This window comes from Anas acuta, chromosome 16 (genome assembly GCF_963932015.1).
Source record: "Anas acuta chromosome 16, bAnaAcu1.1, whole genome shotgun sequence".
NCBI lineage: Eukaryota > Metazoa > Chordata > Aves > Anseriformes > Anatidae > Anas > Anas acuta.
In genome coordinates, this window is record NC_088994.1 from 2,666,580 (window position 1) to 2,692,386 (window position 25,807).

Here is a 25,807-nt window from a genome sequence, read left to right on the forward strand (position 1 = left end):
CTCCCCCCTTCCATTCGGATGCTGTCACCAGCTCTGCATTTCACCCCCAAATAAGGCTGTCACAGGGGCAGATGAGCCCAAGCACACTTGAATTTCACCAAAGATACCCCTCAGGAGCCCACGGTGCAAAAGGCGCTCCAAAAAGACACGGAGCTATTTCCCTGGGAGGCTCTTCCACCCGGCGAAGCCGCCCAGGCGGTGTCGGGTGCGATGGAGCCCGTGGCTCGGAGGGGACGAAGGGCAGGGGGCAGCTGAGCCGCGCATCCCAGCAATGCGCCCGAGATGCCTCGCGGAGCTGCGGGTGCTGCCGGTGACAGGTGGAGCCCGCAGAGGAAGCAGCCAGCAGCATCGAAGGAAGGATGTTCGGGCACATGCAGCTGCCGGGAGATGAGGTTACAATGCACAGCTAAACAAAGATCCCCGCGAGAAGGAAACGGATCCCTCCTGCCGCCTGGAAGGTAGGAGCCGAGCAGCGGCGGCTTGACATCATCGGGCCGAGCATTGGATTACAGCAGGCAGGGACTCAGCCGGCGGGGAGCAGAACACGCCCCTCGGCCCCACAAGTGCAACTTCATTTAGAGGCTCCCAGCGCAAGGAAGCCGCGAGTCTGGAGCTGGCTGCGGCCAACCTGGCTGGCGGGGCGCCTTTCCAGCCCCGATCCCTCCGGCAGCAGCGGGGCTCTGGGACTCAAGCAGCAGCCGGAGCCGTCGTGCCCGTAAGTGAATCGCGGGGAGCAGGGGGCCAGGGGCAGGATGCGGCTGGGGGCTGCCGATGGGTGGTTGCTTTACAGACTTAACTTCTACCTAACGGGCTGCCGGCAGCAGGATTTCGCTCCCCGCAAGCCGTGGGCTGAAAAAGCAAGGCTGCGTGCCGGCGTTGTGCCGTGCCGGTGGCAGGGAGGTGGCTGCGTTTCACTTTGAAAATCGCGTCGCGCCGGGCTCGCTGCGGAGGGGAGAGCAGCCTTAGAGATCACAAAGGACTGGCTCAGTGACCCCCGTGGGGATTTCTGGCCTCCTTTCTGCCGTTTGTCCATTTATTTCGAGACACTGGCCAGACAGGATCCCTTACGACACAGGGGCCACGCTGTGCCTGTCCGGGAGCAGATGCCAGGCTGCCAGACACCGGGCTCCCTGCCCGTGCTGTGGGTTGGGGCCACCCCAAGCCCTGGCTCACAAACGGGGTGGAAGCAGGCTCAGAGACTCGCAGGCATCCAGCTTCCCAAGCAAGTGTTTTAAAAGGCACAGAGTTGGGATAAAAAAAGAACTGCTGCGTGGCGATATTCTCAGGAGGCTTTGAAAATTCCTCCACCTCGGAGCTGCCTGGCGCTCTCCTCTCTCCGGTTTCCCCTAAGCAGCTGGTAGCGAGCAGCAGCGAGCTGGCACACGAGTGCAACACCTCGGTCCTAGAGGAGCATTTGGGAAGCATTTCCCTTGCATTGGAAGGGGTAAATGCGTCCACGGAACAAGAGCCAAGCTTAGCTGTATTCCCAGGAGCAATGCCCCTGGGACGAACGAGGAGGACGTGCCAGTGCTGGATGAGCAAGAGGTGGCTGTGGCGGGGCGGCTGCAGCAGTGAGGACAGCTCCAGGGGAAGCGTAGGCTGGTGGCAGAGGCCGTCAGACACACGCAGCCCTCAGGCTCTGGGCTGTGCTTGCTCATGGCATGGTCAATGTGCCCCATCCAGCTGGCTGTGGGATGTGCTCTGGCTTTGTGGGCTCTTGGCTGGAAGGAGCCACCTTGGTGATGTGGGGCCACACAAGTGAGAAGCCATCAGGTGTTTACTGTGATGAGGGACAGTGTCTGGGAAATGAGGATGCATGAAGGGATCCTCTAAGGCTGAGTTAATTCATAGCACGGATGTGGATTAAATTGCTGTTTGCAAACACGGCTACACCAAAGCTTCCTGCACCCTGAGCACAGGACAGGGCGCTGGGCACCACGTCCTCCATGCCATGGACACTTGCCAGAGGGTGAGGACCTGGATGCCCCAAAGAGCTGGAGGCCATTAAAATAAAGTACATAGGCTGCTGACACAAGTAGCATCAGAGTGGAGATGCTAAAACCCAAAGAACCCTGCATCTATCCAACCACTTGTTATTTCTGTGCTCACAGTGGCTGATTCTGACGAGGTGTAAAGGCTAAAATGAGCTAAAGTGCTGTTTCACTTCCCCCCATTCCCTTATACCAAAGAAAAGAGAATTTTGAGCCCGCTTGGAAGCCTGCGCACAGACATGCCCCCCCCCCAAAACACAGCAATGAAAAACATTTCCCAGGTTGCTAATGTTTCCTGGACCTCCCGTGTTCCAGGGCCAGTTATTGCAGCACTGATCCCTCCAACCTGCCTGGCTAACCAAACACCAGCATCATCCCTGTTTTACCAAATCAGGTGCTTTTCCTGGGCTCATACAGGCCTGTAGCAGAACCAGGGGATGAATCTGAAATTCAATAAGGAACAGCAGAAGCTTCAACACTGCTTTTTATTTGCCTTACTGCACCACCCTGATCTCAATTTTCATATTCAGAGCCTCGATCCAGCTGCTGCTCCACAGTGCGGAGGGTTTCCTTCGAGTCACCAGAGCCATACAAATGGAACAATCCAGCAAACAAGTTTTCCAACACAGTACCTGTTCCTTAGAGAGGATGAGAAAGGGGAGAAAAAAAAACAAAAAAAAACCACAACACACAAACAAACCAAACAACATGCTCCCAGCCAAGCCATAAAGGGAGGTGCTCCCAGAAGCTTACTGGTACCAGCTGGTGTGGTGGGGAGGGTCGGTGGCTGTGCGCACTTTGTCCCCAGCTCCTCCCAATGGCAGTGACAGAGATGCCGAGGTGTTGCTCCAGGGCTCAGCCTGGGACGTGTAGCATGAGCAGGAAGAGCAGTGGTGGACTATGAACCATTTATTCCCCGTTTCTAAACTTTCACTTCTTTCAAGCCTGCAGGGCTATGTACTTTGCACCACTCATTTCTGGCTTGCACTGTGGGTTCCTAAATGCCTCCCTTCCCGGCACAGCCCCAGGAGGCACAGGGCTCTCTGCCTCTCCTCCATGCCTGCACGCTGCTGGCCACAAGCTGCTGCCTCAGGAACTCCCAGGCCAAGACCCAAATGCCAACGTTTGTTGATACTGACAGTGATGTAATAAGCCAAACATCCCCACCAGAGCGTCATCAACTTCACTGGAATTACTCTTTCCACAAAGTAATCAGCCAGTGGTGCTCATTGCCTCTAGATATCCCTGGCACTCAGTGCAGAAGGTGCTGTGCTGGATGCCAGGTCGCTATGGAGGTAACAAAGCTATCCTGGTCGCAGTTATAAGGATATCGCATTTCAAGGATTATAAAACCTCCTGGTTCAGGGCAATTGGTAACTGATGAAAAATATCCCATCACAACTATGAGTCTTCTTGCACCTCTGAGCCAAGGATGCCAGCTGCTGTTGGAGACAGGATACCGAGCTAGACAGCTTTTCAGCCTGCCCCGGGAGGAGCAGTCTCCTATTCTAATCAGTGATGCATTTGGCCTGATGTTTACCCGTGAGTCAAGAGCTACGAGAACGACCTTCTGTTTGCTGCCATCACCTTGGTTGAAACCAAAAAAGGATTTCCTCTCTGGATCAAAAGCAACACCAAGACATCTGCTGTATAGAATAGGGCTGATTTCTGCCAAAAAGCACTCTGGGCTTCTTGGAACATGTACTCGGTTTGAAGCAGTGCATTTGTTTTGTGTGTTCCTTCTGGGTAACAGCTGAAAAACAGTGAGAGAGTCTGGACCTCAAGCAGTGTTTATGTACCATGCTGATGGCAGTGCCCTTGTAATTCACTCCTCATTGGGTATGGATGTTTAGCTATCCCTTGGACATTTTCACAAGGTCCCTAACTAACACAGTACCTTGATGCACTATAGCACCAGATTAGGAAGAGTAAAATATTATTTTAGAAGTTACTTCAGCCCATCCCTACCCTACTGCAAGGGCTAGTCCCCATCACCAGCCCCAAGCTCCCAGACCCCCCGTGTGGGATGCTGCCTGCCTGTGCACATGGGGTCTCACAGCTCTGCACCCCCGGGGCTGGGGGAACCAACAGAGGACAGAGCAGGGCACCCAGCTGCCATTCTGCAGGACCCCAAGTCCCCAAGGTAGGGCCATGGGGAGAAACATCCAGCTGGAGCCGCTGCTGGAGGGGTGGGAAGCCAAGATCAGTCACTAGTGGATCCCTCTCTCCAAAATCAGCTCTTTTGAGAGAAAACAGGGCTTCCCCAACATCCCCTCAGGACCAGGATTAGTGATGGCTCTTCTAGTTCAGAGCATCCTTGTTCCAATTTGCTTTAAGCATCTCCTGGCACAGGGCCACAGATTTGGAGAAGTTTCGCAATACATGCGAAGTGCCAGAGGTTTTGACATGGGAGCCAGAGTAAGGCAGGAATGCAAAGAGGGGAAATCGAGGATCGGGAATTTCCAAAGCTGGCTTTCTTCCTTCCTGCTTTTGTCAGTCCAGTTGGTGTCCCCAAAAGGGTGATGTGCATTCCCAGAGCTGTGGGAATGCTGTTTCTTTTCCTGTCTAGCATTTTCAATAAGCACTTCACTGTAAGTGGGGTAAACACTAACAGAAGTGTATTGTTAAACCCTTGCGCCTGTGCTTGGATACTGCCACGATCTTAATTAGTATTTTCCACTTCTGTAAGCCTGTCATCTGCAGATCTCAAAGCTTTACAAATATTTGAAACATCTCATGAGGAAAGAGTATTAATAGCTCCATTTAACAGATGGGCAAACTGACACACAAAAGCAGCAAGTGCCCTGTCCTTGAGGCGGGGCTGGAGCAGGCGAGCAATCCTCAGCTCCAACAATGAGGCAGCTTTAGAAGTGGGTCAAGGAACGAAGAGGAAGTCTGCAGATCTGTCCTGGTTTGGAAAATGACCGCAGTCGGAATGGCCCAGAGCCCAGGTGGACGAGGCAGAATTGCTGAATGAGCTACTGCTTGCTTCCTTACATGGTTAATCTCTTGCTTTTTGTCTGATAGTATGTGTCCATGTGTCCCTGGGACCAAGTAAAAAAAAAAAAAAGCAGTCCATGATGTTCCAAAAAGTCTGAAAGCTGAAACAGCTGCTAAAATAAGCAAGTGTCTTGTTGGCTGGGCTCTGCAGGTCAGGAGATTGCAAGTCATCTGCAGATGTTAAGGCCACAGAGGAAATGTCTTTGAGCAGGGCTTAGGGACAAAGGGAGAAGGCACAGCTGTGTGCAGAGAACCAAACAGCACCAGGCAAACCAAGGTGACTGAAGTACCAGACAAACTTCCCCCTTTTTTCCCCTCAAAGCAGCTAACATGGAAGTTTCACTTCTTTAAATGGCAGTGGGGCTGCAAACCAATATTTATTTATACTTTTGTCACCAGCTCCGAACCCCCAGCCCTCCCTGTGGTGCAGGTCAGGGGACCGAGAGGCTTCAGTTCTTCCCAGCATGCTCAAATCAAGTTGTTGAAAGGAGAAGTAAAACCAAAAGGGAACTTCTGCGAGGCCAGGCTGCTGGTTGGGCTTTCTTTGCTCTTAGACCCAGCAAAGCAAACCACTTCTAATGCAGAAAAACACATGCTGAGAACATTTCTGATGAACCCGTGTCCTGAGGCCTCTCACTGCTCACCAACCCCACGCTCCCTCCCCGTTACACTCACAGGTGGTGGAAAAAGTTGCCGAGCTTTCCACCTCCTGACATGAGCATGGACACTATTTTCTTACATTTATTTTATTTTCCTTCCCCAGAAGCCACTGCCCTGCTGTGTATGAAGCTTGTCTGACGTCATGTCCAGAAGGAAAGTCAACTAACGCAGGTAGGGATTCACTCTGCAGACTGATAAGATTTTTATTCACAGGGAAGTATTATATAAACAGGGAAAAGATTTTTCCTTCCTGTTTCGTAAGAAGTCAGTTGACCTCCTCTGTAGTCTTACTAGCTGCTAGAAAGTTGCTAGGAGGAAACCAATATCCACAGTTGTGCTGTAATGACTTCCCTGCTGCATTTTCCATACTTTGCAGCCACACACACCAAGCCGTGTCGTGGTGCCAGCTCCCTGGGCAGCCCTAGCATGAGCTGCATAGCACGGCCCTGCAGCGTGGCTGATAGCTCACTGCTCCCACGCGGCCATGCCAGTTTTGCTCTGTGGATAGGGTCAGCCCAGCAAGATGCAGGGAATCCCCAGCTCTGAGCCTTTCCGTGACACTTGTGTGAGTGGTGAGCCTGCTGGCTCAGACGATCCTCCCTGTGCTCTGTGTCTCCTGCTCAGAGCTTCTCAGCCCCATGTCTGGCTGTGCAGGTCACCTTCCTGCTTTCTCTCATCACTTACAGGCAGTTTGCACTGAGCAGGTGTCTGCAGATCTGGCACCAACACATCTCAGGGCTGGCTGGTGCACTGTCATTCACCCTGCAGGTCTCAGAGCAGCTCACCTACACCAACACCTTTCTGTGCATGCTGGAGATGCCCCATGCCCTTCTGTGCCCAGGCTGCATTTCAGTGGACCATAGAATATTTGGCAACTCATTTAATGTGGCACTTTCCCTTCTGAGACCATAGCTTGCAAGGATCTCTGCAAGTACACACACAGTGTTTTGGTGCATCTCGAGCACCACTTCAACTCATGTCAAGATCTCACATCCCTGGTGACTCACATGCAGGGACTTACTCTGCCTGCAGCAAAGCTCAGCAGCTGCTACACCTAACACAAACGTACCAGAAACCTCCCCCCACCACAGCAATGCTGTGAGGTGGGTGCACGGGGCTCCAGCAAGGCAGAACAGCCAAAGAGGCTGCTGCTTTCAGTGGGTCACAGGAGCCATAGGGTCACACAGAAGGACTCAGCTCAGCCAGCTCCTACCAGCTCTTGTTTTACTCCTACACTTCCCATTTCAGCTGTCAGCAAATCTCCAATAGCTGCAGCCCAGCCACTGACCCTTGTCATTGCTCCTATGGGGATCTACCCCCATTTCCCAAGCAACCACTACCCCTCTCCTCTGAGTTACATGTGTGATTTTTCCTCTGTGCAGCAGCACGAGTGAACCAGCCAGGAGAGCCCCAGGGAGCAGAGCTAAGCCCATTTCTGCTAATCAGCCTGCCTCATTCCACAGTGACACTTTTAAGAGCTGCCCTGGTTATTTTTAGGGCCCACTGGGAACTGCAAGGGCTATGGCCCCTCAGGAGGCTGCAGGGCTTCTCCCACAGCCCCTCACACCACACAGAGTGGGAACATGCTGCTCGGGTGTGGCTGTGACACTCGTGGGGCTGGATGAGCCTGCATGAAGCAGGGCCAAGCAGGTGTGTGCACTACAGCTAGATGCACTTCCACACAGCAGCTGAACCCAGCTGTCCAGAGGATTTGTTCTTTGCTCCTCTTAATACAAAAGTAAAAACCCAGGCCTACATACCTCAGTCTTCATAGAAAGGTCTTCCCCCAAACAGAGCCATCCCATCAAGAGCTGCTGGGCCTTCCCCCTCCTTTTATACAAACAAGGGCAGCTGTGCTCGAAAATAGGCCCCAGCTGCATCTCCTCTGGGCTGAGGGAAGCCCTCCTCACCTGGGGAGGCTGCAAGGTGCTGGTGTGGTGGGTGAGCATCCCAGGCAGGGATTGAGGTCACAGTCTCTGAATTCAATGCCCTGAGGTACTCAGAAGAGTTGTGGGACCACTGGGTAGTTTCCAGCCTTTGTAGGAAATTTGAGGTGAAAGACAGCAGGGACTTTTCTTCCACAGGCCTGGATGGGCTGGGGGGAGGCAGGGGATTCGTGGGGATCTCCACTGCAAAGGAACCCATCAAATGGCTCCGACATGCTGGGACATCACAAGTGGGGACAATACAAGGGGTCCTCCTAGGACATGATTACAACAGCAGCTGTAAGACTGTTACAGCTGGAGGGTTTATAGTGTCTGGTCTGTGGTTAGGCTGTTTTGCAAATTCAGCCATTAGCAAATCTTCCACAGCCATGGTTTTGCTCATGTGAAAGTGCATTCGCGTACAAAGGCAGCTAAATGAGAAGTGGGGGGAAAAATAAAAATAATGCTGGGTGGAGCCCTCCCCTCATACTCTTTGCTTTGATGGGGTCTCTGTGGGGGACTGAGGGGTGGGGGCTCTTGGGACCAAGGGTGCTTGGATGAAGGGCTTGGGCTCACTGCTCCGCACAGCGCGCGTGGTGGAGCCGTGTCTGCCTGCACTGGGAGGGGAAAATAGGGGAGAGCAAGGCACCAGCTGGCCACAGCCCAAGGCCAACGTGTCCCCCACCATTTGGGTGCTCTCCCTGCATGTTGTGGGGCTGCCCCGGCCCCATCCCATGGCACTGGGGCTCATCCCAACCAGCCTTGTCTCCCTGAGCCCTGAGGGATGTGTGGCTGCCCCAGGGATGGGGACAGCGGCACCTCGAAGCTGTGGGATGCAGAAAACAAGCTCAACCTGGGAACAAAACACAAATACAACCGCTGTCACGGCAACTGGCTCCAGATGCACGGAGAGACCAATTATTTCCATTAATCAACTTGGTGAGAAGCTGCAGAAGAGGCTTAAAATGCAGATGAGGTTTGGATGCTGTGGGAAGGGAGGAGACCCAGAAAAGCTTGGTTGCCAAGGAAAAATGTGATTTTTCACCTCGCGGAGGGCAACGACTGGCATCCTTGTGCAGCCACCAACACAGGGCTGGAGCCAGAGCCAGGCCAGTGGGGAGATCGGCGCTGAGTAATGCTAACAAAGAGATGCCATTGTGGGCTGGGGGGCTGAGCAATCTCCTCCGTTCTCCCAGAGAGACCCAGAGCAGGGGTCCCCAAGAGCAGGCTGGGGATGTGCTGAAGGGCAGGAGTGAGGGAGAAGCTAAATGCAAGGGGTGTGAAGTCCTAAGTCCTACAGGAGTCAGGCTGAGCCACACCATAAATTAGAAGCTAAGCAGTGAGTTAGCAGCTCTACAGGCCTCCAGTGATCTTCCTGCCACAAAACAAGGCCAAAGCAACAGATGGGATCTGTTTTACACACTGAGCCGCAATCTCCCTGCTGTGCCTGTTCTTCTGCTCTATGAATGATATTTTTCCACCAAATCCTGGAGAACCCTAAAAGCTCTGTTTTTGCAGAATCCCTGCAGTGGAAGGAGACGCCGTGATGTCGGGGCTGGCTGAATTCACTGCATTTAGTGTCAGAGCCAGAGGGTGCAGAGTTACTACGAGGAATCCCACAGCAAAAGCCTTCCAAAAATACCAATGTGACATGCCCAACCTTGGCATTTCTTCACCACCACAGCACGGCGAGTCTTTTCCACACCACTCAGCACGTGAGATGGACACCTGTGCCTTGGCAGGAGATCAGGCTGCTGCCTGTTTTCTCTCCCAGCCATGAAATTGGGGGTCCCACAGCTTGGAGCCCATCAGTTCGGGTAGGGGCAAGGCCACCACCATGTTTTGGAGGATGCAGGCCCAGCAGGAGGGCAGGGGAGCTCTGTGCCTGGTGCAGGCCCTGCTGCCAGCCCTACCAGCACCACCAGGACTGGAGACCCAGCAGGGCTTCTACAGCGTCATCCTGGTTTCTGGGCCTGGATCAAAGCTCCAGGACATTGGGGTCTTGAGCTGTAGCGAGGTCGTAAAGGCACTGGCACAGGTCTAAAAATACTCCCTAGCCCTGATAACCGCATTATGGAGCCTTCATCCTTTGGTGTGCAACCTCTCACGCATGTTCCCAGACAAGAGCCAGTGGAAAATTTGCTGAAATTCCAGCTGGAAGCTGTCAGACAGTTGGTGGAAACCCCCTGACCTCAAGTGCTGGCTATTGCCCTGTGGGATTTTTTCCCTCCTGGCTAGATGAGGCTCTCGCAGCAGGGAACCTCACAGCAGACCGCAGGGAGCACAGAAACCCCGGTGCTGCCTCTGTGCTCTACCAGGCCCCCTCAGCAGCAAACCATCTCACGCTGTAAATATTTTACAAGCCCGGCAGGGCTGTTGAGTGTGTTTTGCTGTTGTTATGGATCTGCCCCCAGCAGGAGAGGGCTAATAATAGTCAGGGTACCCGGGAATGAAAGGGCGAGGGGTGCAACGCGGAGCTCTCGATGGCACTGTACGTCTCCATGCCCTCATCCCTGCAGCTTGGTGGTAAAGGGAAGAGAAGCAGGATGCGAAGCCTGAACAGAAAAAAGGGTCTTTATCCCTCTTCCCCTGCAAGGTTCAAACACAGCAAGGTTTAGTTTGGTTTGGCAAAAAGCTTGGCTGGGCCTCCAGAAATTCGTAGGCCAAGCGCAGCAGTTTGATCCTCTGGTGTGGCACTGGGAGAGCAGGATCCGGCCCTGCGGGCACGGAGCTGTTGGTCCCAATTGCCGCTCGCAACGGGTGGTGGGAGCACTGGGGATGTAAGTGTGGGGGACTCCTGCACCTCAGGGCTCCGTGTCCCCTGCCAGCCCTTGCCGGCTGCCTGTTGGGGTCACCGAGACATTCTTCTGGTGTCCCAGGAGACAGCACGCCCTTGAGGAACGGGAACATCTCTGTGCGGCCCCAGAACTAACGGCAGGCACAGGCCCTGCCCTGCCCAGCGCCACGCCTGGGAGCGGGGGAAGCGAGATAGGGCCCAATTTCATCCCCCCCCCCTGTGAAGGGAAGCCGTGGGGGCTCGGGCTCAGCGCTGCAGAGACACCCGCTGCTTTTTAACCTTCGTGCCTCCCCCTTCCAGCCACCCGCTGGGCTGGGCTGGCTCCCTCAAGGGACAAGGATGTCTAAGAAGTGCTCCAGGGTGTCCTGTAGCAGTAGGTGCCACCAGGAGGCGAGCAGGAATTTGTCTGACACAGACAGTTTATGCAGTTACTGCGAAGCCCAGTTGGTAAAGCAAAAGCCTGACAAGACCCTGAGGTAAGGAAGGCAGGCCGGGGGCAAGCTCAGCACGGCCATTCTGCCTGCTGGTAGCGTGCAGTCCAAAAATAGCTCTTCTTAGCCATGAAAATAGCTCTTGCTGGCTTACAGGTTAACCTAGATGAGGGACAGATGCAGTGTCATGCGAAGGGCTTCTTTGAAACTGGAGTCCAGGGCTGGGTGTGACTGCAAAAATCCACCTGAGCCCTGCAAGCCATGGGACACAGGCCATGGGACATAAATGTGCGCTGCGGGCGCAGGGCCCTTGGTGTTTAACCCCCCAGGGGTGTTTCCAGGCCGTTGTCCACCTCCCAGTGCTTGCAGTACCTGCGTGCTCGTAGTGACGGGCCTGGGAGCTGCAGAGGAGCAGGCAAGGGGGGAATGGGAATTTGGTGCTGGCTTATCTGTTGGATAGAGAGGTGTGCCCTCCTTTCTGGCTCTCTTGCACACTGAAAGGCAGAAGTATCGTTTAACCCTTTAATTTTTTAGCAGCCACACCTTCTGAATGGGTGAAATTCCTCCTGGGTGTGAGCAGGGCTCGCTGGTCTGCAGCAGGGAAGTTCAGACCCCGGAGAGCAGAGCCAGCTGCTTCTCCCGCTGCCCACGAGCTCCATGGGGAAGGACAGTGAGCCCAGCTGGGGTCTGGCACCAAAACCTGCCCCAAACACCACGTCCACAGCAGCAGAGCCGAGACTGTTGCGGTTCAGATCTCCCATTTTGTTCCAGTCCTCACAAGATGCTATGGAAAAATAAGCTTGAGCCAAACAGCAGGCTTGGCAGGGCAAGGTTATTTCAGCAAGGCGAGGAGCTTTAAACCGGGGAGCTACCGCTCCACGACCGTCCATCCACAGTGACACGGCTCCAACTCTGCGGGCAGGAGGGAAGCGTTTTTTTATGATCACTGGCCGATGTTAATAGATTTTTCACTGGCTAAACCCCACCGAGCTGGTTTGAGCCTGCCAGGAGCTGCAGAAAAATCACATCTCCCCTGAAAAGTGAGGCTGTGGCTCCTGGATGCAGGGGCTTCCCAGCACCCTGCTGACCATGGGGGCGGGCAGGGACCCCCTGGCCCGGCCGAGGGGGGGCTGCAGAGCGGGACAAGAGCTTGGAGCAAGGGACCGGGACAAGAGCTTGGACCAATGGACCGGGACAAGAGCTTGGAGCAAGGGACCGGGACAAGAGCTTGGAGCAAGGGGCCGGCGCTGCGGGAAGCGGCCGCCCCGGCCCCGGTGGCGCTGCGGGGCTCCGCGGGCTGAGCCGGGCGGCAGAGCTCAGCCGCCACCTCCCGGCGGCTTCTGCCCCAGCATCGTCCCTGCTGCTCCCCACGGAGCTGCCGAGCTCCGAGGAGGACTTGCAAGGGGATGGCTGAACGCTCGCCGTGCCCCAGGATGGGCCGCTTTGCACGCTGAGGTCCTCCAGCCTCGGCGGTGGAGGCTGCGGGTTTGAGGAGCTGGGCTTCCCAGCAGGCTGCCCTGGTAGGGAGATGAGCACTGAACAGGATTGGTGCAGGAGCTGAACAAGCCTCTCAGTGGCATATTAGCCCTAAGACACAAAAGCAAGTGAATGTAAGAAACTGCATTTTTTCCATTAGATGCCGACGTTCCCGATCGGAACTGCGATCGCAGGGCGGAAGGTGTTCTTTCCAGTGGGTGAAATAACCCAACTGATAGCCTCTAACTTCCATGCAGAACAAAAAAAAAAAAAACAAACAACAAAAAAAAAAAAAACAAGTGCCAAACTCAATGAGCAGGAGAGGGAACCAAGAGCACTGGGTTTCCATCGCCAAGGCAGCATGGGACAGCTAACTCTGTGCCCGGGCGCCAAGACGCTTGCGGTACGTTCCTAAAGCTGCTCAGCTCCCTGCACTGTGTGCAGGACAAACGCTGGCAAGTTAAAGCCTCAGCTAAAATGAAAACCAACAGCTTAAACACCCACCAGGCTGGACCAAGAGCTGGCTGGCAGCTTGTGTTCATTGTGAACCTTTCTCTGCAGCCTGCACTTGGCACAGACAGGAGCGAAGGGATCCAAAAACCTCACAGAAAGGTTGATTTTCACATGGTAAAATGCTTATCAGAAAGCCGTCTCACCAAACTCTCTGTCTGTTACATGAATGTGACAAACACACCAGTGCTGATGTGGAGCACTCACTGGCTCCTGGAGCTTTTGGGTGGCTGCCTCCTGGAGCCCCATTTCTGATTACAAATTCAGGTCGGATCAGCCCCCCCAGTGCGGAGAGCCAAATTCAGCCTCCATTCAAAGCTCCTCAAATGGCATTTGGAGGAGGAAGAAGGGCTTGGGCCAGGCTGATGTTGAGCTGAAATGCTGAGCTTTGAATCCAAGACAGCCTCCGTTCCCCATCGTGCTGGGAAGCCAAGCAGCAGGCGCGTGGTGTGCACTGAGAACAAAGCTGGTGGCAGCAGAGCCAGCAGCAGGTTGCTACCTGAGATTTCAGTGGCTGTTCCACCTGGGAGCAGAGTTGTAGGGGCTTTTTTTTTTTTTTTTAGGCTGTAATTTACCTGCATAAAGTCATCTAACCTGGATGCAGCCGTGCATACAGGGCTGAGCATCCTTGACCTCAGAGTTGTGTTTTCTCTGCAGGAGTTTGGATGTGCATAGAAATTCAATGGAGGTAGAGTCCAGCACATACACTGACTTTATTTCCTGCGATCGGGCTGGCCGGAGGAACGCTGTCCACGACATCCAGCGAGATGCAACCACCATCAGCATGCGCAAGCTGACCGAGGACATCAGTGACCTCACCGTCGAAGGGGCAGGTGAGGTGCTGCAGGCACTGGTAACCACAGCTCGTGGTGCCCAGCCTAGGAGGACACGTCATGAAACTGCAGCAAAGCAAAGTCCCTGGGAGCCAGGCACAACGGGGGGATGCTCAGGGGATCCCATCCCTCACTGTAACCAGCAGGAGGCTCACAGGCCAAGGGCCTCATGCAACCAGCGGGGTTGTCCCTGGGGTCCTGGTGCAAGAACACTGCAGCCAAGATCCTGGTCCTGTTTTAACAGGATGAGCACCAACCAGCAGCCTTCTCAGGGCAACGTACACGTCAAAAATACCTTAGGCTTCATAAAATTCATGGGGTGGGAGCTATAGTTTGCTTTTTCCATTTCTCTAGTTACCCTTCAAATAGTATTTTAAATAGGAACAGAATTAGTTTTAACCACCACCAGCCATCTCCATGCCTCCCCCATAGCCCAGACGTGGCAGGATTGCCCTGCTCAATGCTGCTGCCCAGCTGGCTATGGGATGCACGAATCCTCAGCTCTGAGCCTGAAGCTGGGTTCACTAACAAGCAACCAAACACAAAGCACAGCTGCAGAGAATAAACTCCTTTCCAGCCCCTTCTCCAAGCTGCACTCCGTACCTATAAAAATGCTTTAAAATGCATTACCCCAGCTGTACCTCTTCAAACATATCCCTAACAGCATGTGTCCATACACCTGGCTGCAATAAGGACAAACTGGAGCTCATCTAGAGAGAACCCAGGTAACTGCCTGGCTGTCTGCTTGGAGCTTGCCTTCATAAGTTAGGCAAGGAGAGCTTTGAAAGGGACTGTCGGTGTAGGACTGCTGTATTCATGCAGCCTGCAGTCATATAAACTCTTTGCACCTGCCTTTGAGACCCAAGGCACCCTCCCAGCAGCATCAGATATTCTTCTTTGAGATGGGTTTGTGCTCTGGGAACGTGAAAAGACAAGCCTATACATTTAAGCCACAGATATCTGGCCACAGATAGGTGGCAATAGGGCTTCAGCTAGCGAGCTGCATGAAATCAGTGTAGCAATGACTGATGCCTTGTGTCCTGAGCACAGCGTAACCATGCTTTCCTCCCACTCCTCCCTCCTGCAGACAGCGAAGCACCTAGCACCTCTTCTGAGAGCGACCCTGAAGCACGACCAAAGGAGCAAGAAAACAAACCCTCTCCATGACAGCGTGCAGGGGGTGGGATGGGGCAGCAGGAGGGACTTGCTGTGAATGTTAAACGAGAATTTGCTATTGAATTTGTGGACAAAAGCCAACCTGGACCAGGCAGTTGTCTGTCACACGCCTCTGCAGCCGCCGTTTTGTTTAGAGCACCGCAAGATGCTGCACAAGGACTGGCACCTCCAAAAGACTTCTGCTCCCATCCCTAACGATTTAGAGCAACACTGCAGTGTTTGTAGTGATATGAGCCATTCTCAAGATGCCTTAGCTGCAATTTTCCCCTATGGGAAAAGGCAATTTCAGTAATAATATACACACCAGACTTTCCTGTCCAAGGTACCTTCCCACCATTGCAAATTTAGCCTATTATTTATTCTGTTTCCATAGATTAGAAGTTTAGACAATTGTTTTTTCCACACACTGCCCTCATCCCGCATTTCACAACTGAGCTGGCCTCCGGACCGCCCATGGGGCCGCTCTGCAGGGCAGGCAGCGGGGGGGACCCCATCGGTCCCATGCATCCATGGCCAGCCCCGTGCAGCCCCGCTGCTGCTGCTCAGCACCAGGAAAGGACCAAAGCACAGCCCCGTGTGGACAAGCTCCACCGACAGGCGCAGCAGCATCAGCCACAGGCATCTTTTCTTTGGGTTTTAGCATTTTAAGGTATTGTTAAGGGGAGGGGAGAAACATTTTGCTGTTTTGACTGTTGAAATTCAGGCTTAACTTTGCAAGCTGTTAGCTGAGATTATCTCCGGTAGGATCTCACACCATTCTCTCTTTTAGGAGACATGTTTTGTGTTAAAGATGGTTTGATAAAACTATATAAGCTGTTGGAATAAATAACACAGCCTTCAAGTACCGAAGGTGTTCTGCCTGGATGGTTTTCTTCCTCTGTTTCACCTTGTAACGGGTTGGGCTGCAAGGAGGTTACACCAGCCTCTAACAGGGAGATAGGGAACTGTATGACATGAGAGTCCCTTCTGTTTGGGGCTGTGAAACCTCCCCAAACATTTGCAGCTCCCAGTTAGAAGCACATTTAAATTTGGGGATGGAGGATGCCAAAAATCTGCCCCAACTTGCCCAGGTTTGCTGCAAGGCTGCGCTTTTCCAGGTTTGGTGGAAGTCAAGCAGGGTAAAGCTGGCTTAGGACTTGGCAGAGCAGCCGAGACACCAGGAGAAAAGATGCTGGTGGGAAGAGGTGTCCTCAGCACAGCACCGAGCTACAAGGACATCCATCACTCTCATTTCACCCACTCAGGGCAGATGACCCCAGCAGAGCTCTGGGAGATGGCCCCAGCCCCACAGGCATCAGTCCTGCAATGGACAGGGCAAGGCAGAGGCGGCCTGAGAAAGCCTCCAGCAATGACATGGGGACAAGCACCTCCTTGACAGCTTCGGGAAGAACTGAACGTTACAACTTTGAGATTTATCAGAGCAAACAAGGCCATAAATAAGCAGAGAAGTTGCTGCCAGACAGCAGGCGAATTATCTGTGGGTCTCCAAGAAGCGATGGCCATGGGACCAGGACAGAGATGGATGCTGCTCCAGCCTGCCCAGGAAACAAGGAGTTGGCAGCCAGGTAGAGCCTGCATCTGCTTCCTTGGCAGCCCTACACGAGCTGTCCCTGAGCTGCCTGAATACTATTGCAGCTCTGTTCCCAGATGGCGGCCAAGAGCCTGCTCCTTTTTCCCCTTGCTTGGGGGCAAACCAGCAGGTAGCTCCTGGGCTTGGCTGACACGCAGTTCAGTGTTTAGGCCCTATTTCCAGCTCTCGCCTCCACCAAGCAGTATTTTTGGCTCCGACACACATACGAAGCAAGCTGAAAGGCAGTGCAGAGGGACTGTGCACCACGCATGACCTCCAGCAGTTGAGAGAGGGCTAATCCTGGGTCTCCCTGGTCAGAAGATAGCTGCTGCAGTTATATTTAGGCAGATCACTAGTGATCCGCTGGCCAGCCACCCTTGGAGCACAGGCATCAGGTTCCCCCCACGAGTAAAAGAGCTGGGTCAGCTGCCATCGCTGCAGGACCAAGGGCACTGGGTGAGTCCAGCGACGTCCTGACTCGCAGAGCTGCTGGGTGCACAGCTGCTCTGAGCCCCTGATTTTGGCTGGAAATGCAGGCATGCGGGACCTCCGCCAGCTCCACCCGAGCGCTAAGCGATGGGAACATTGATCAGAAAGCACCCAAAGCACCCTGCTGCCTGAGCTGATACCACAGCCCAGCAGCCTCGCGGCCCAGACCGTACCGCTTCTGGCTCTCAGCATCAACAACGCGTGCAAAACTCAGGAAGTGGGGAAAAATATCAACTGTTTGTGATACATGATAGAAAAAGCGATAAGGATTCTGCTTCTAGGGGTAAGATATGCATTTCTGTGGTTACTGAAAAGACACGAGGTTGGAACAACTTGCATCAATAAATCCAGCTTGCAAGTCTAACAAGGGAGCACGAGTACCTTCCCTCTTCTGTGCCCTACATTAAAACTTTCAAAGCTACCTGCTAGCAGCAGGAGGCAGGAATTGGGCTGCCACACCAACCGATTGACCCCTCTGCCTCCAGCAGGGGTACAATGGCTCACACTGCAGCCCGCGGAACACGGCTCCTACTGGTGTCCCTTGAGCAGAAAGGCGAGAGGATTTCTGTTTTAATATAAATTTGTTATTTTATTAAATGGGATTAACAATCAACTGTCCAGAATCCAAACAAGCAGCTTCTTCAGAAACAAATTTTGGAGAAAAATTAATGCAAAAAAGCCTGGCTCCAACAGCAGCCATATTCTTAAAAGTGATGATTTATCGTTTGCTTTAAAAAAAAAAAAAGGAAGAAATTCACTCTCTCCTATCTATCTGGGTGTATGCACCATGTATTTCAGAGACGAGTATTTTACTCAGAAGACAAATACAGAAGCCTAGAAAGAAAGGAAACATTCCCAGCACTCGGTCGCTGCTGGCTGAGGCTGAGCAGCCACTGTCCAGGACCACCACGGCCCTTCACCAAAGGCAACTTTTTGGTGTAGTATCTTTGGAGCAAGCACCTTTGTAGACGCCTGGGATGCCGAGGCATGCCACACACACCACGCTCCCTCCTCATGTGCATCGAGGAGCTCTATGTCAGTAGGAAAACTGTCACTTCTCTGGCTGCATGGCTCTATTGCATAGTAAGTAAAAATACTGTAATGCACCAAAACGGCTTAGGAATTTTGGTGAATATTTCCTTGCAAGTTCTCCACCAAACTGAAGGTCTGACTCCTAGCCGGTGTTGTGGTTAAGCGAGAAAAGCAATTCAGATGGGACCTGAGTCAATATTTGATATTGGGCCCTAGCTTATTAATCACTGAGTTTAATTGTGCCGTAAGATAATGTCAGGAAAAGAGCAGAATGGTTAAAACAGGCAATCGAGCACAATTTTTCTAAGGTCCTAAACTAGGATGCAGGAAGAGCAAAATGCAGTTTACAGCAATCGTCTAGGATGAGTACAAAACTGGGAAAGTCCCAGAAGGCAGATTTGGGCCCAGAATGGTAAGAATCCGTTCCAACTTCCTATGCATGTGTGAGCACGCTCACGGTCAGCTGTGAGCTCAGCTGCAGCCCACGGGGTGCGCTTCTGCGGCAGCGACGTTGTAAGGCCTGATACACACATCTCCTTGGCTGAGGGAGGATGCCAAAAAAGGCCTTTTTTTTTTTACATTAAAAAAAAACAACAACACCTTCAGACCTGTGCACCAGCTTCCAGTTTGTTCTTGTCCTGGGCCTGTTAGCACAAGACTAACCACAGGTAAACACAGCTGCAGCCAAAGCTGCCTACCCGCACGGATGGGGATAAACCCTCACACCTACTCACTCCCGACCTGGCACACCTTTTCCTAGAACGGTGGAGATTAACCCTGACAGTCAGAGCCAGAGGAGATTATTTCTGCACCACAGGCAAGGGCTAAGGCAGGTCAGCAGGACACGAGAGGTCCTTCTGCTCTCGGTTCTGGTACAGAGGGACCAGCAGCGAAGGGAGGTGTTAGGGTCTGCGTGCACAGCAGCAGAGGAAGCTGGATGTCCATTTGGGAGACGGTTCACGGGGGTGATGGGGGGGGGTGTGATTGGAGCCTGATTCTGCTTAGCACTGTAAAGGTTTACACGGGATGCCAGGAATGGAGACTGACCCCAGGCACCTTCTGGCGCTCCCACAGCCCAGAGGAGAGTTGAGCACGCACGAAGAAGGGCCACGGCTCCACGCTGGCTGGCAGGGACGCATCACGATGTGTTGGGCACCATCCCGTAGGCTTCATACAGCGTATTGAGAAGTTCCTGCTTTTCTTTCTCGGGTAAGAAGCTGGACTGAGCTGCGTTGATGTTCTGGAAAGGCAGATGGGGAACAGAAGGGAGACGTTAAGGCACATCGGAGATGAAGATGTGGCTGTACACATCCAAACCTCTCTCTGACCATCACTGAGCCAGGGAAGGTGAAGTTTCCACTCCAAGATACATTTCCACAGCCTCATTTCCCAGGGCAACCATTTTGGCCCACCACTAACAACAACCCCAGGGGAGGGGGCCTTTCAATACTCTGGAGTTTGTAGGGTACACACTTTAGAGCTGTTCCTACACACCAGGTGTCCCTTTGTGCCAACACAGCTGGTGCAGGCAGCCTGACGCACGCTGCTGTGACAAAGCCCAGCTGCACAAGGGCCTCTCCAGGGACCTTCCTTTGTTACACAGAGCCAGGATGGCTTTTGCAAGGGCAGCAAAGGACAGCAGGCATCCAGGGACCCCAGGCTCAGAGCTGCCCTTGTTCTCCTGCACCAGGGGAGCCAGGTCTGCAGTAGGGGCTCCTTCCCTGGGGGGCTCCAGGCAGGACAGCACACCCTTCAGCGCACCCTGCATTTCCAATTCCAAGCACGTGTCTTTGCAGACATAGAGGTGGCAGTCACGAGCATGACTGAACACTAACCAGGAAAGCTCCCTGGGTACGCGGATAAGCCAAACCCCCAACAGTTATCCTGTCTCTCTGCCTTGGGTGAGTAATTTGGAAAACTAATGGATAAAGCCAGGTTTGGGGATGTATTGAAAACACACAAGTGGCTGCGCACCAAGCCAGCAGTCACTTTGTTTTCAGTTCAGTTTACAAGCAAGCTCTTTTGTGCATGCTGAACCTTACTAACTTTCGGGCCAGGCCTTGAAATAACCTCCCTGTAATTCCAAATCCATGGAAAAAAAAAGCAACAGGCAGCTTCCTTCCTACAGTTCAGATCTGTTTTGAAGACTTTGCTGGACCATTTCTACCCTAACCCGTTCTCCCCAAAGCAGCCACACGAGGGCTGCCACCCCCAGTGCCCCCGCTGCACGAAGCCATGCTCAACCCCTCCTGCTCGCTGCACCCCCAGCAGGATTTTATTTCCCCTGAAATCTCTTCAGCTTATAAAGAAAACAAGCAGATGTCTCTGGGCTTCACCAGGACCCCTGCAGAGCACCAGCTGAGGCCAGCTTACCACTCTCTTGAAATCCTCGTCGGTGAAGCCCATGTAGTCCTTCGTTATGCTGTAGTCCGTGTCGATGCTGGAATTGAAGATGAGGGGGTCATCGGTGTTTATCGAATAGTTAGCCCGATCCTTCCTAAATCTGTAAGGGAATATAAAAACGGTGGGTGAAGCAGTTCATGCACTTCAAAAGGTGAGATGTGGTAAAAGCAAAATCCTTCCAGCAGCAAGGAGCAGAGTGCGGGGCGCCTGCTGCGTGTGGGTCCGGGCACCCCAGTATCACTCACCCACACCCCAGGGACGTACCACGTTGTCCCAGGTGGTTTGCATTTCCCTCCCACAGCAATAAAGCAGCTATAAGTAGCCAGGATTTGGGTTAATGACTTTGAGATTAAACGTTACGCGCGCGTCTTACTGCACGGCTGGGTGTTTCCTGAAGTCTGGCAGACATGCTCCGGTCAGATAACTGGACCAGGGGCAGACCTGGTTGGGGGAGTTAAAACAAACACGAAAAACAGCATCAGCCACACAGATCTGAACTGCAACTGTGAAGGCAGATAGCGGCGAGCAGGCAAACCAGACGGAGGTTCAGGGCTTTGTTCACAGCCCGGGGAGATCCCACCCTCCCCCCAGCCATGCTCTGGTACCGCAGCCTGCTTTGTGGGATAATTCTGCAGGCTTGAGGTCCGTGAATTAGCAAATAAGCTGTCCAAAACATATCCTCAGCCAGAACAGGATCCGTTTCCTCTGCCACATGCTTGCTGTGAGCCGCCGTGTGCTCTGTGCGGCCCAGAGCCCGGCCAGCAGCCAGGCACCAGCGCTGCTCCTGCCGTGGAGCTCGGGACACCCGGCTTCCACTGCAGGGCGTCCTCACCTCAAAGTGCATCTTGGTTCTCAGCAGCTCCTTGTAGAGCTCGGGGTCCTCCAGCACGTGGTAGCCATGGCCGATACGCTCGGTCTTCAGGAGATACACCGCCTGGAGAGCACAGGGGAGCAGCTACAGCCTCTGAGCCGCGGCCCAGCTCCCTGCCCACCACCTGAACACCGAAACCCCTCGGGACTTCCCAACCCCGGTGCCCCGAGCTGCTCGTACCTCCTTGATCATGGCAGGCGGCCCAGCCTCCCCGGCGTGGACGGTGCGATGAATGCCGCATCGTTCGGCCTCCTGAAAGGCGAGGGAGGAAACATTTTGGTGTGAGGGCAAGGTGAGCAAAGCTCTGGCACAGCCAGCAGGCTCGGCTCCCGGAGCTCCCAGCCCATGAGGGGTCAGGACAGTAAGACCAGCAGCAGCACTCAAAAAGCTGGGTCAGCTCCCACACGAAGCTCCCAGCCTTTCTCCGAGGTTTTTTAATAAGCACTGGGCTGTCCCCTCCCCGGGGGCAGCAAGCCCGGGGCGCTCCTTCCTCCACCCGCTGGCCTCTGCCCATGGACTCACAGCAATTCCCATCTGTGGGGCTTCTTCCTACTCCAGCAGCAGCCACATGGGGGGATTTAAAGCTGTTGGGGCAGGGGGAGGTGATGCTCGGCAGCCTTGGGGCTTTTTGGCTTGATGTGCCTGGCACCGTGCACTGAGCTCCAGCTCTCAGGATGCAGTTAGGCAGCGATGTCTGCCTTTAATCACTGAGATATACACATGGGAGTAGCTTTGCTATTTAACAAAGTATTTTTAATTGCTAAAATCAATTTTTAAGCTCTCCCAGCTGCTTTGTGGTCTGGATACAGTGCTGCATGTCGCCTAGCCAGGAATAACTCAGTGTGTGCTTTCTTATCGCTTCTTTTAAGAAGCTTATTCGACAAACCTCATAAGCCTCCTTATGGCCGGAGGTATCCTCCACCTTCAGCGACTCGTCCCCGGCCAGGTCTATGGCCACCACGGTGTTGTTTCGATACTTCTTGCAGAGCTCCACCACCTCCGGAGACCAGCCTGGAAGAGACATCAGCAGGATTCAGGAGAAAGCTTTTGTATAGTCACACTTTGAGAATTGTTTTCTAAACACAGAAAAATAAATGTGCTTTCACGGTGTGGTGTCATGGAATAGTTGGGGCACCTCCAGAGGCTCCCTGCGCAGCAGTCACCCTGCCCTGCTGCACAGCATCCCGGACAGGATGAGGGATGCTACTTCTGGTGAAAAGGAGCTGCACAACCTCCTGAAAGGCTGACCTTTAACACACGGTTTTATCTTTTTGGCATCAGTGGGAGAGAGTAGCAAATGGCCAACAACCACCCAGGAGTTATCTCTGATCAGGATGCAGCATAATCTCTGACAAAGCAAACCCATCTATTAGCTGATACTTCACCTAGCCTTAGCAAGAAGGCCAAGAAACAGAGATAAACTGCAGAGTTAATAATTAACCGGCACCTGCTGTGCACATACAGTCCTGAAGTCACACGAACACACAAGAAAATGGGTGCAACCACAACTTCTTTTATCACCAGTTTCGAACTCGCCAGGTCAGAGCCATTATTTCATTGATAACTGCGACGTAGCTAGCTCTTGCTGGTATTTCTGCCTCTCCCTCAACACTTCCCAAGTTTTGGGGTGGCTTCGCAGGACGAGTTTGTGCCCAAAGCCACCTCTTCAGGTAGCACATGCACAAAAACGCAGACTCAGCTGTTTGCAGGAGGAACTCAGCCACTGTGCAAGTGCACGCTGCACGTGCTGCTGGCTGCCCCCGCAGACATGTGGGACAGGCTCACAGCTTCCAGTTTCTACAAAGAAAGAAGTTTTCTTCCTAGAAACCAGAAACCCAAGGGTCAGGGTTTCAGATTATTGTTTGGCCTTTTTTTTCCCCCCCTATCTCTACCTGGACACCCTCAAATCTTCCAGTTTCCAGGAATATATTTTCTTTGCATTTCTAGGAACAAATTAGCTGTGTGTTTGTTAGAAAAACTTTTTGCCCTATTAAATGTGCCTAAAATTTGTCGGGATCTGAAGGCATTTGTAGCAAAGTTTCAGTGTAAGACAACGGTGTAATGCAACTCATTCTGTCCATACTTTTCCTTAGGTGCAAACGTTCACAGAGCTCAGCAGCTCAACAAAATGCTGAGAATTATTTTTTTTTTCTATTCTGTGTCATAGCACCTGCTACGGAAGAATTTCAGAGCTGCTGGTTTTAGGAATAACACTTTGTATTTGTGACTTAAACATGTTTTGCTTGTTTTTCCAGCTTAAACCAACAGTGAGTTAGCAGCCAGTGGATTCTCTGGCTAACCCAGACTGGAGCTAACTAAGGAGCGTGCTGCTGCAGCGGCATGATGGTGAGCTGGAAGGTTTAATTTCTGCCTCCAGAGCTGTGGGACATCAGCCTGGCCCTCCTCTGGGACCATTTCTCCCAGAGCCATGGGATGGTCATGGCAGATGTGGCCGCTGGCTTTGGCAGCGGTTTCAGCCAGCCCAAGGAGAGCTCCGAGCCCTGGGCAGGGAGCGAGGTAGGAGCAGAAATCCCAGCTCCAGCAGGAGAGGCAAAAAGGAGCTCTGTGTCCCTTAGCAAGGCCTCCAGCTAGCTCTCCTGACGCTGGCTGCGCCTACAGCCCTGCTTTGGCTTCCAGCTTCACTTCACAAAGGGTAAGGGAGCAGAGGACCCTGATCAAGAAAGAGCAGCCCGCTCTCAGCACCATGCGGTCCCACATCACACACAGGGCCACGGGGCCGGTGCTTTCCCCACATTTCCGCAGGGACCTGAACCCAGGGGACATCCCCCCCCGCCGCGCGTCAGGGAAGGGGAGCAGAGCAGCAGGGGAGCTGCAATACATTACTTGGCATATGGCGCATGCAGCATAGAATAGACCTGGCTTTGATGTGGAAATCCCTTTCTCCATCCTGCAGTCCCTGATTTACGAGGTGAACAACTTCATCCGGAGTGAGGTCTCCCCTGCGGGGCAGAAGAGGTGGTGGTGAGAGGCTGGGCACCGCCTGGGCGGGTGGGCAGGAGCTGCGGGGACCAGAAGTCAGAGACCCCACAGAGCCCGGGCCCCGCTGGTGGTAGCATCTCCTGGAACCCAATAGGACCACCCCAAGCAAACAAGCACCTTTTGCACCCACGCCATGTGGACACGTTCAGGAAGATTTAGAAAAGCCTCAGGGAATCAGGTGCCACTGCTGCTCGGGCACTTCTGCAGCAGTAGGTGCCCAGGGAGCTCTGCGTCCAAAGGGCTCCCCCCTATGTGGCTGCCCTGCAGAGCGCCTGGGCCAAGTTTTGGCCAGCGAGCCCTGTAGGGGCAAGTTGAGGCTTTGGTCAGCGTCTGTCCAAGTGAACACCCCGAGGAGCTGAGCCCAAGAGCCTCTCATTTGCCAGGAGAGCTCATTAGGCTGCACAGCTCCCTGTGGTGTGGCGAGCACAACACACCCAAAGCCACCACGACACGTCCTGCAAGGCGCCGCCAAGCCCAGCACTGATTCAACGAGCACCAGGCAGCAGCGCGGGGGTGACATTTAAACAAGGGAGCAGATCGCCAGCCCCTTGCAACACTGCCCGCTGGCTCAAACTCCTGCTTTGCAGGCAGGCAATCCCGCTCCGAGCCTGGCTTTCCCTCGCAAGGGGAATGGCTTCAGCCAACAGCTCAAGCGCAGCTGCCTCGCACATGCTGAATTAAGTGCCTGCAACAAGGCACATCAAAACACGACAGCACACAGAGGTATTACAAGAGGAAAAACGCTACGGACAGGGCAGGGAGAGAAAAGTGCCAGAGCTGGCTGCACCGGCAGAGCAAGCAGCCCCGGGTACCCAGAGGTGCCGGCTCACCCACGCGCGTCCCAGCTCCTGGGTGCTGGCTCAGGAGCTCAGGCAGGAGCACGGACAGGTATGGGGCAATTAAGTTAAAGGCTGTGATGAAACCTTACTAATTAACGCGCTGTGGCAAGTTGTGAGAGGGGAAAAAAAATTATTAGTCTTTACATCTGACTGCGTTGTGACACCTTCCCTGCAGCTTTTCAGGAGAAAGGATGATGGGGTGGCCAAGCGGAGCCGAGCCCATCCATCGGCACGGCCCTGCCCTGCTGCCCCCCCGGGATGGGGTGGGACGGGGTGGAGGGGGTGCTCGGGGGGGTCACTCACTCAGCTTGTCCCCAGGGGATGGGGCTGACGGAGCAGTTGGCCAGGAGGTGAGGGCTGTAGCGGATCTCCACGTAGGCGACACCTTCCTTCGCTTTTGTCTCCACCAGCTCGTACGCGATCCTCCGCACCGCCTCGCGGTCCCCCCTGCAGGGACAGCGATGGGACCCGTCACCCGCTGGCACCAGGAGGGGACCCGCAGGGACGCCAACAAGAGCGGACAAGCAGGCAGCGGACACTTACGCGATGGCGGGCATGTAGTGATTAAATTTCTCTAGAAACTCAGGAAGTGACAGCGGCGTGTTGTAGCTGACGTGCTTCAAGAGCTCCTCCACAGTGTCACCGGGGAGAGGAATTCCTCTTTTCCTGGAAAACAAGTCGTGATTTACCGACGGGGAAGGCTATCGTGTTTTGAAGAGGTCTCTAAGCGCGGCCTTAGCTGGCAGCATCGGCCTCTGTTTCTTCACAGAAAAGATATGGCACAAGCTGTCCTTCCAAAAGCTC

At 53.7% G+C, this 25,807-nt stretch overlaps 2 protein-coding genes across 6 annotated transcripts in view; one reads left to right on the top strand and one right to left on the bottom strand.

Annotated features, from left to right (window-relative positions):
• Window positions 1–2,462: 2,462 nt before the first annotated feature.
• The window catches only part of ADA (adenosine deaminase), a 31,689-nt gene continuing 8,344 nt past the window's right edge, over window positions 2,463–25,807 (bottom strand). Inside the window, exons 3-12 of one of the 5 annotated variants that reach the window (XM_068700773.1) lie at window positions 25,547–25,669; window positions 25,307–25,450; window positions 24,009–24,124; window positions 22,051–22,175; window positions 21,345–21,416; window positions 21,126–21,227; window positions 20,667–20,734; window positions 20,264–20,393; window positions 7,412–19,130; window positions 2,463–5,035 (exon numbers count right to left, since the gene is read on the bottom strand). In XM_068700773.1, the coding sequence (XP_068556874.1) occupies window positions 19,029–19,130; window positions 20,264–20,393; window positions 20,667–20,734; window positions 21,126–21,227; window positions 21,345–21,416; window positions 22,051–22,175; window positions 24,009–24,124; window positions 25,307–25,450; window positions 25,547–25,669 (982 nt within the window). In that variant the 3' untranslated portion in view covers window positions 2,463–5,035; window positions 7,412–19,028. Of the gene's footprint in view, window positions 19,131–20,263; window positions 20,394–20,666; window positions 20,735–21,125; window positions 21,228–21,344; window positions 21,417–22,050; window positions 22,176–24,008; window positions 24,125–25,306; window positions 25,451–25,546; window positions 25,670–25,807 lie in introns of all 5 variants that reach the window. The other 4 variants (XM_068700772.1, XM_068700771.1, XM_068700769.1 and 1 more) reach the window with 4 other exon arrangements.
• PKIG (cAMP-dependent protein kinase inhibitor gamma) lies at window positions 13,473–15,644 on the top strand. Its single transcript, XM_068700778.1, has 2 exons — window positions 13,473–13,623; window positions 14,711–15,644. The coding sequence occupies exons 1-2, from the start codon at window positions 13,473–13,475 to the stop codon at window positions 14,788–14,790; spliced, it is 231 nt and encodes a 76-aa protein (XP_068556879.1). The 3' UTR covers window positions 14,791–15,644.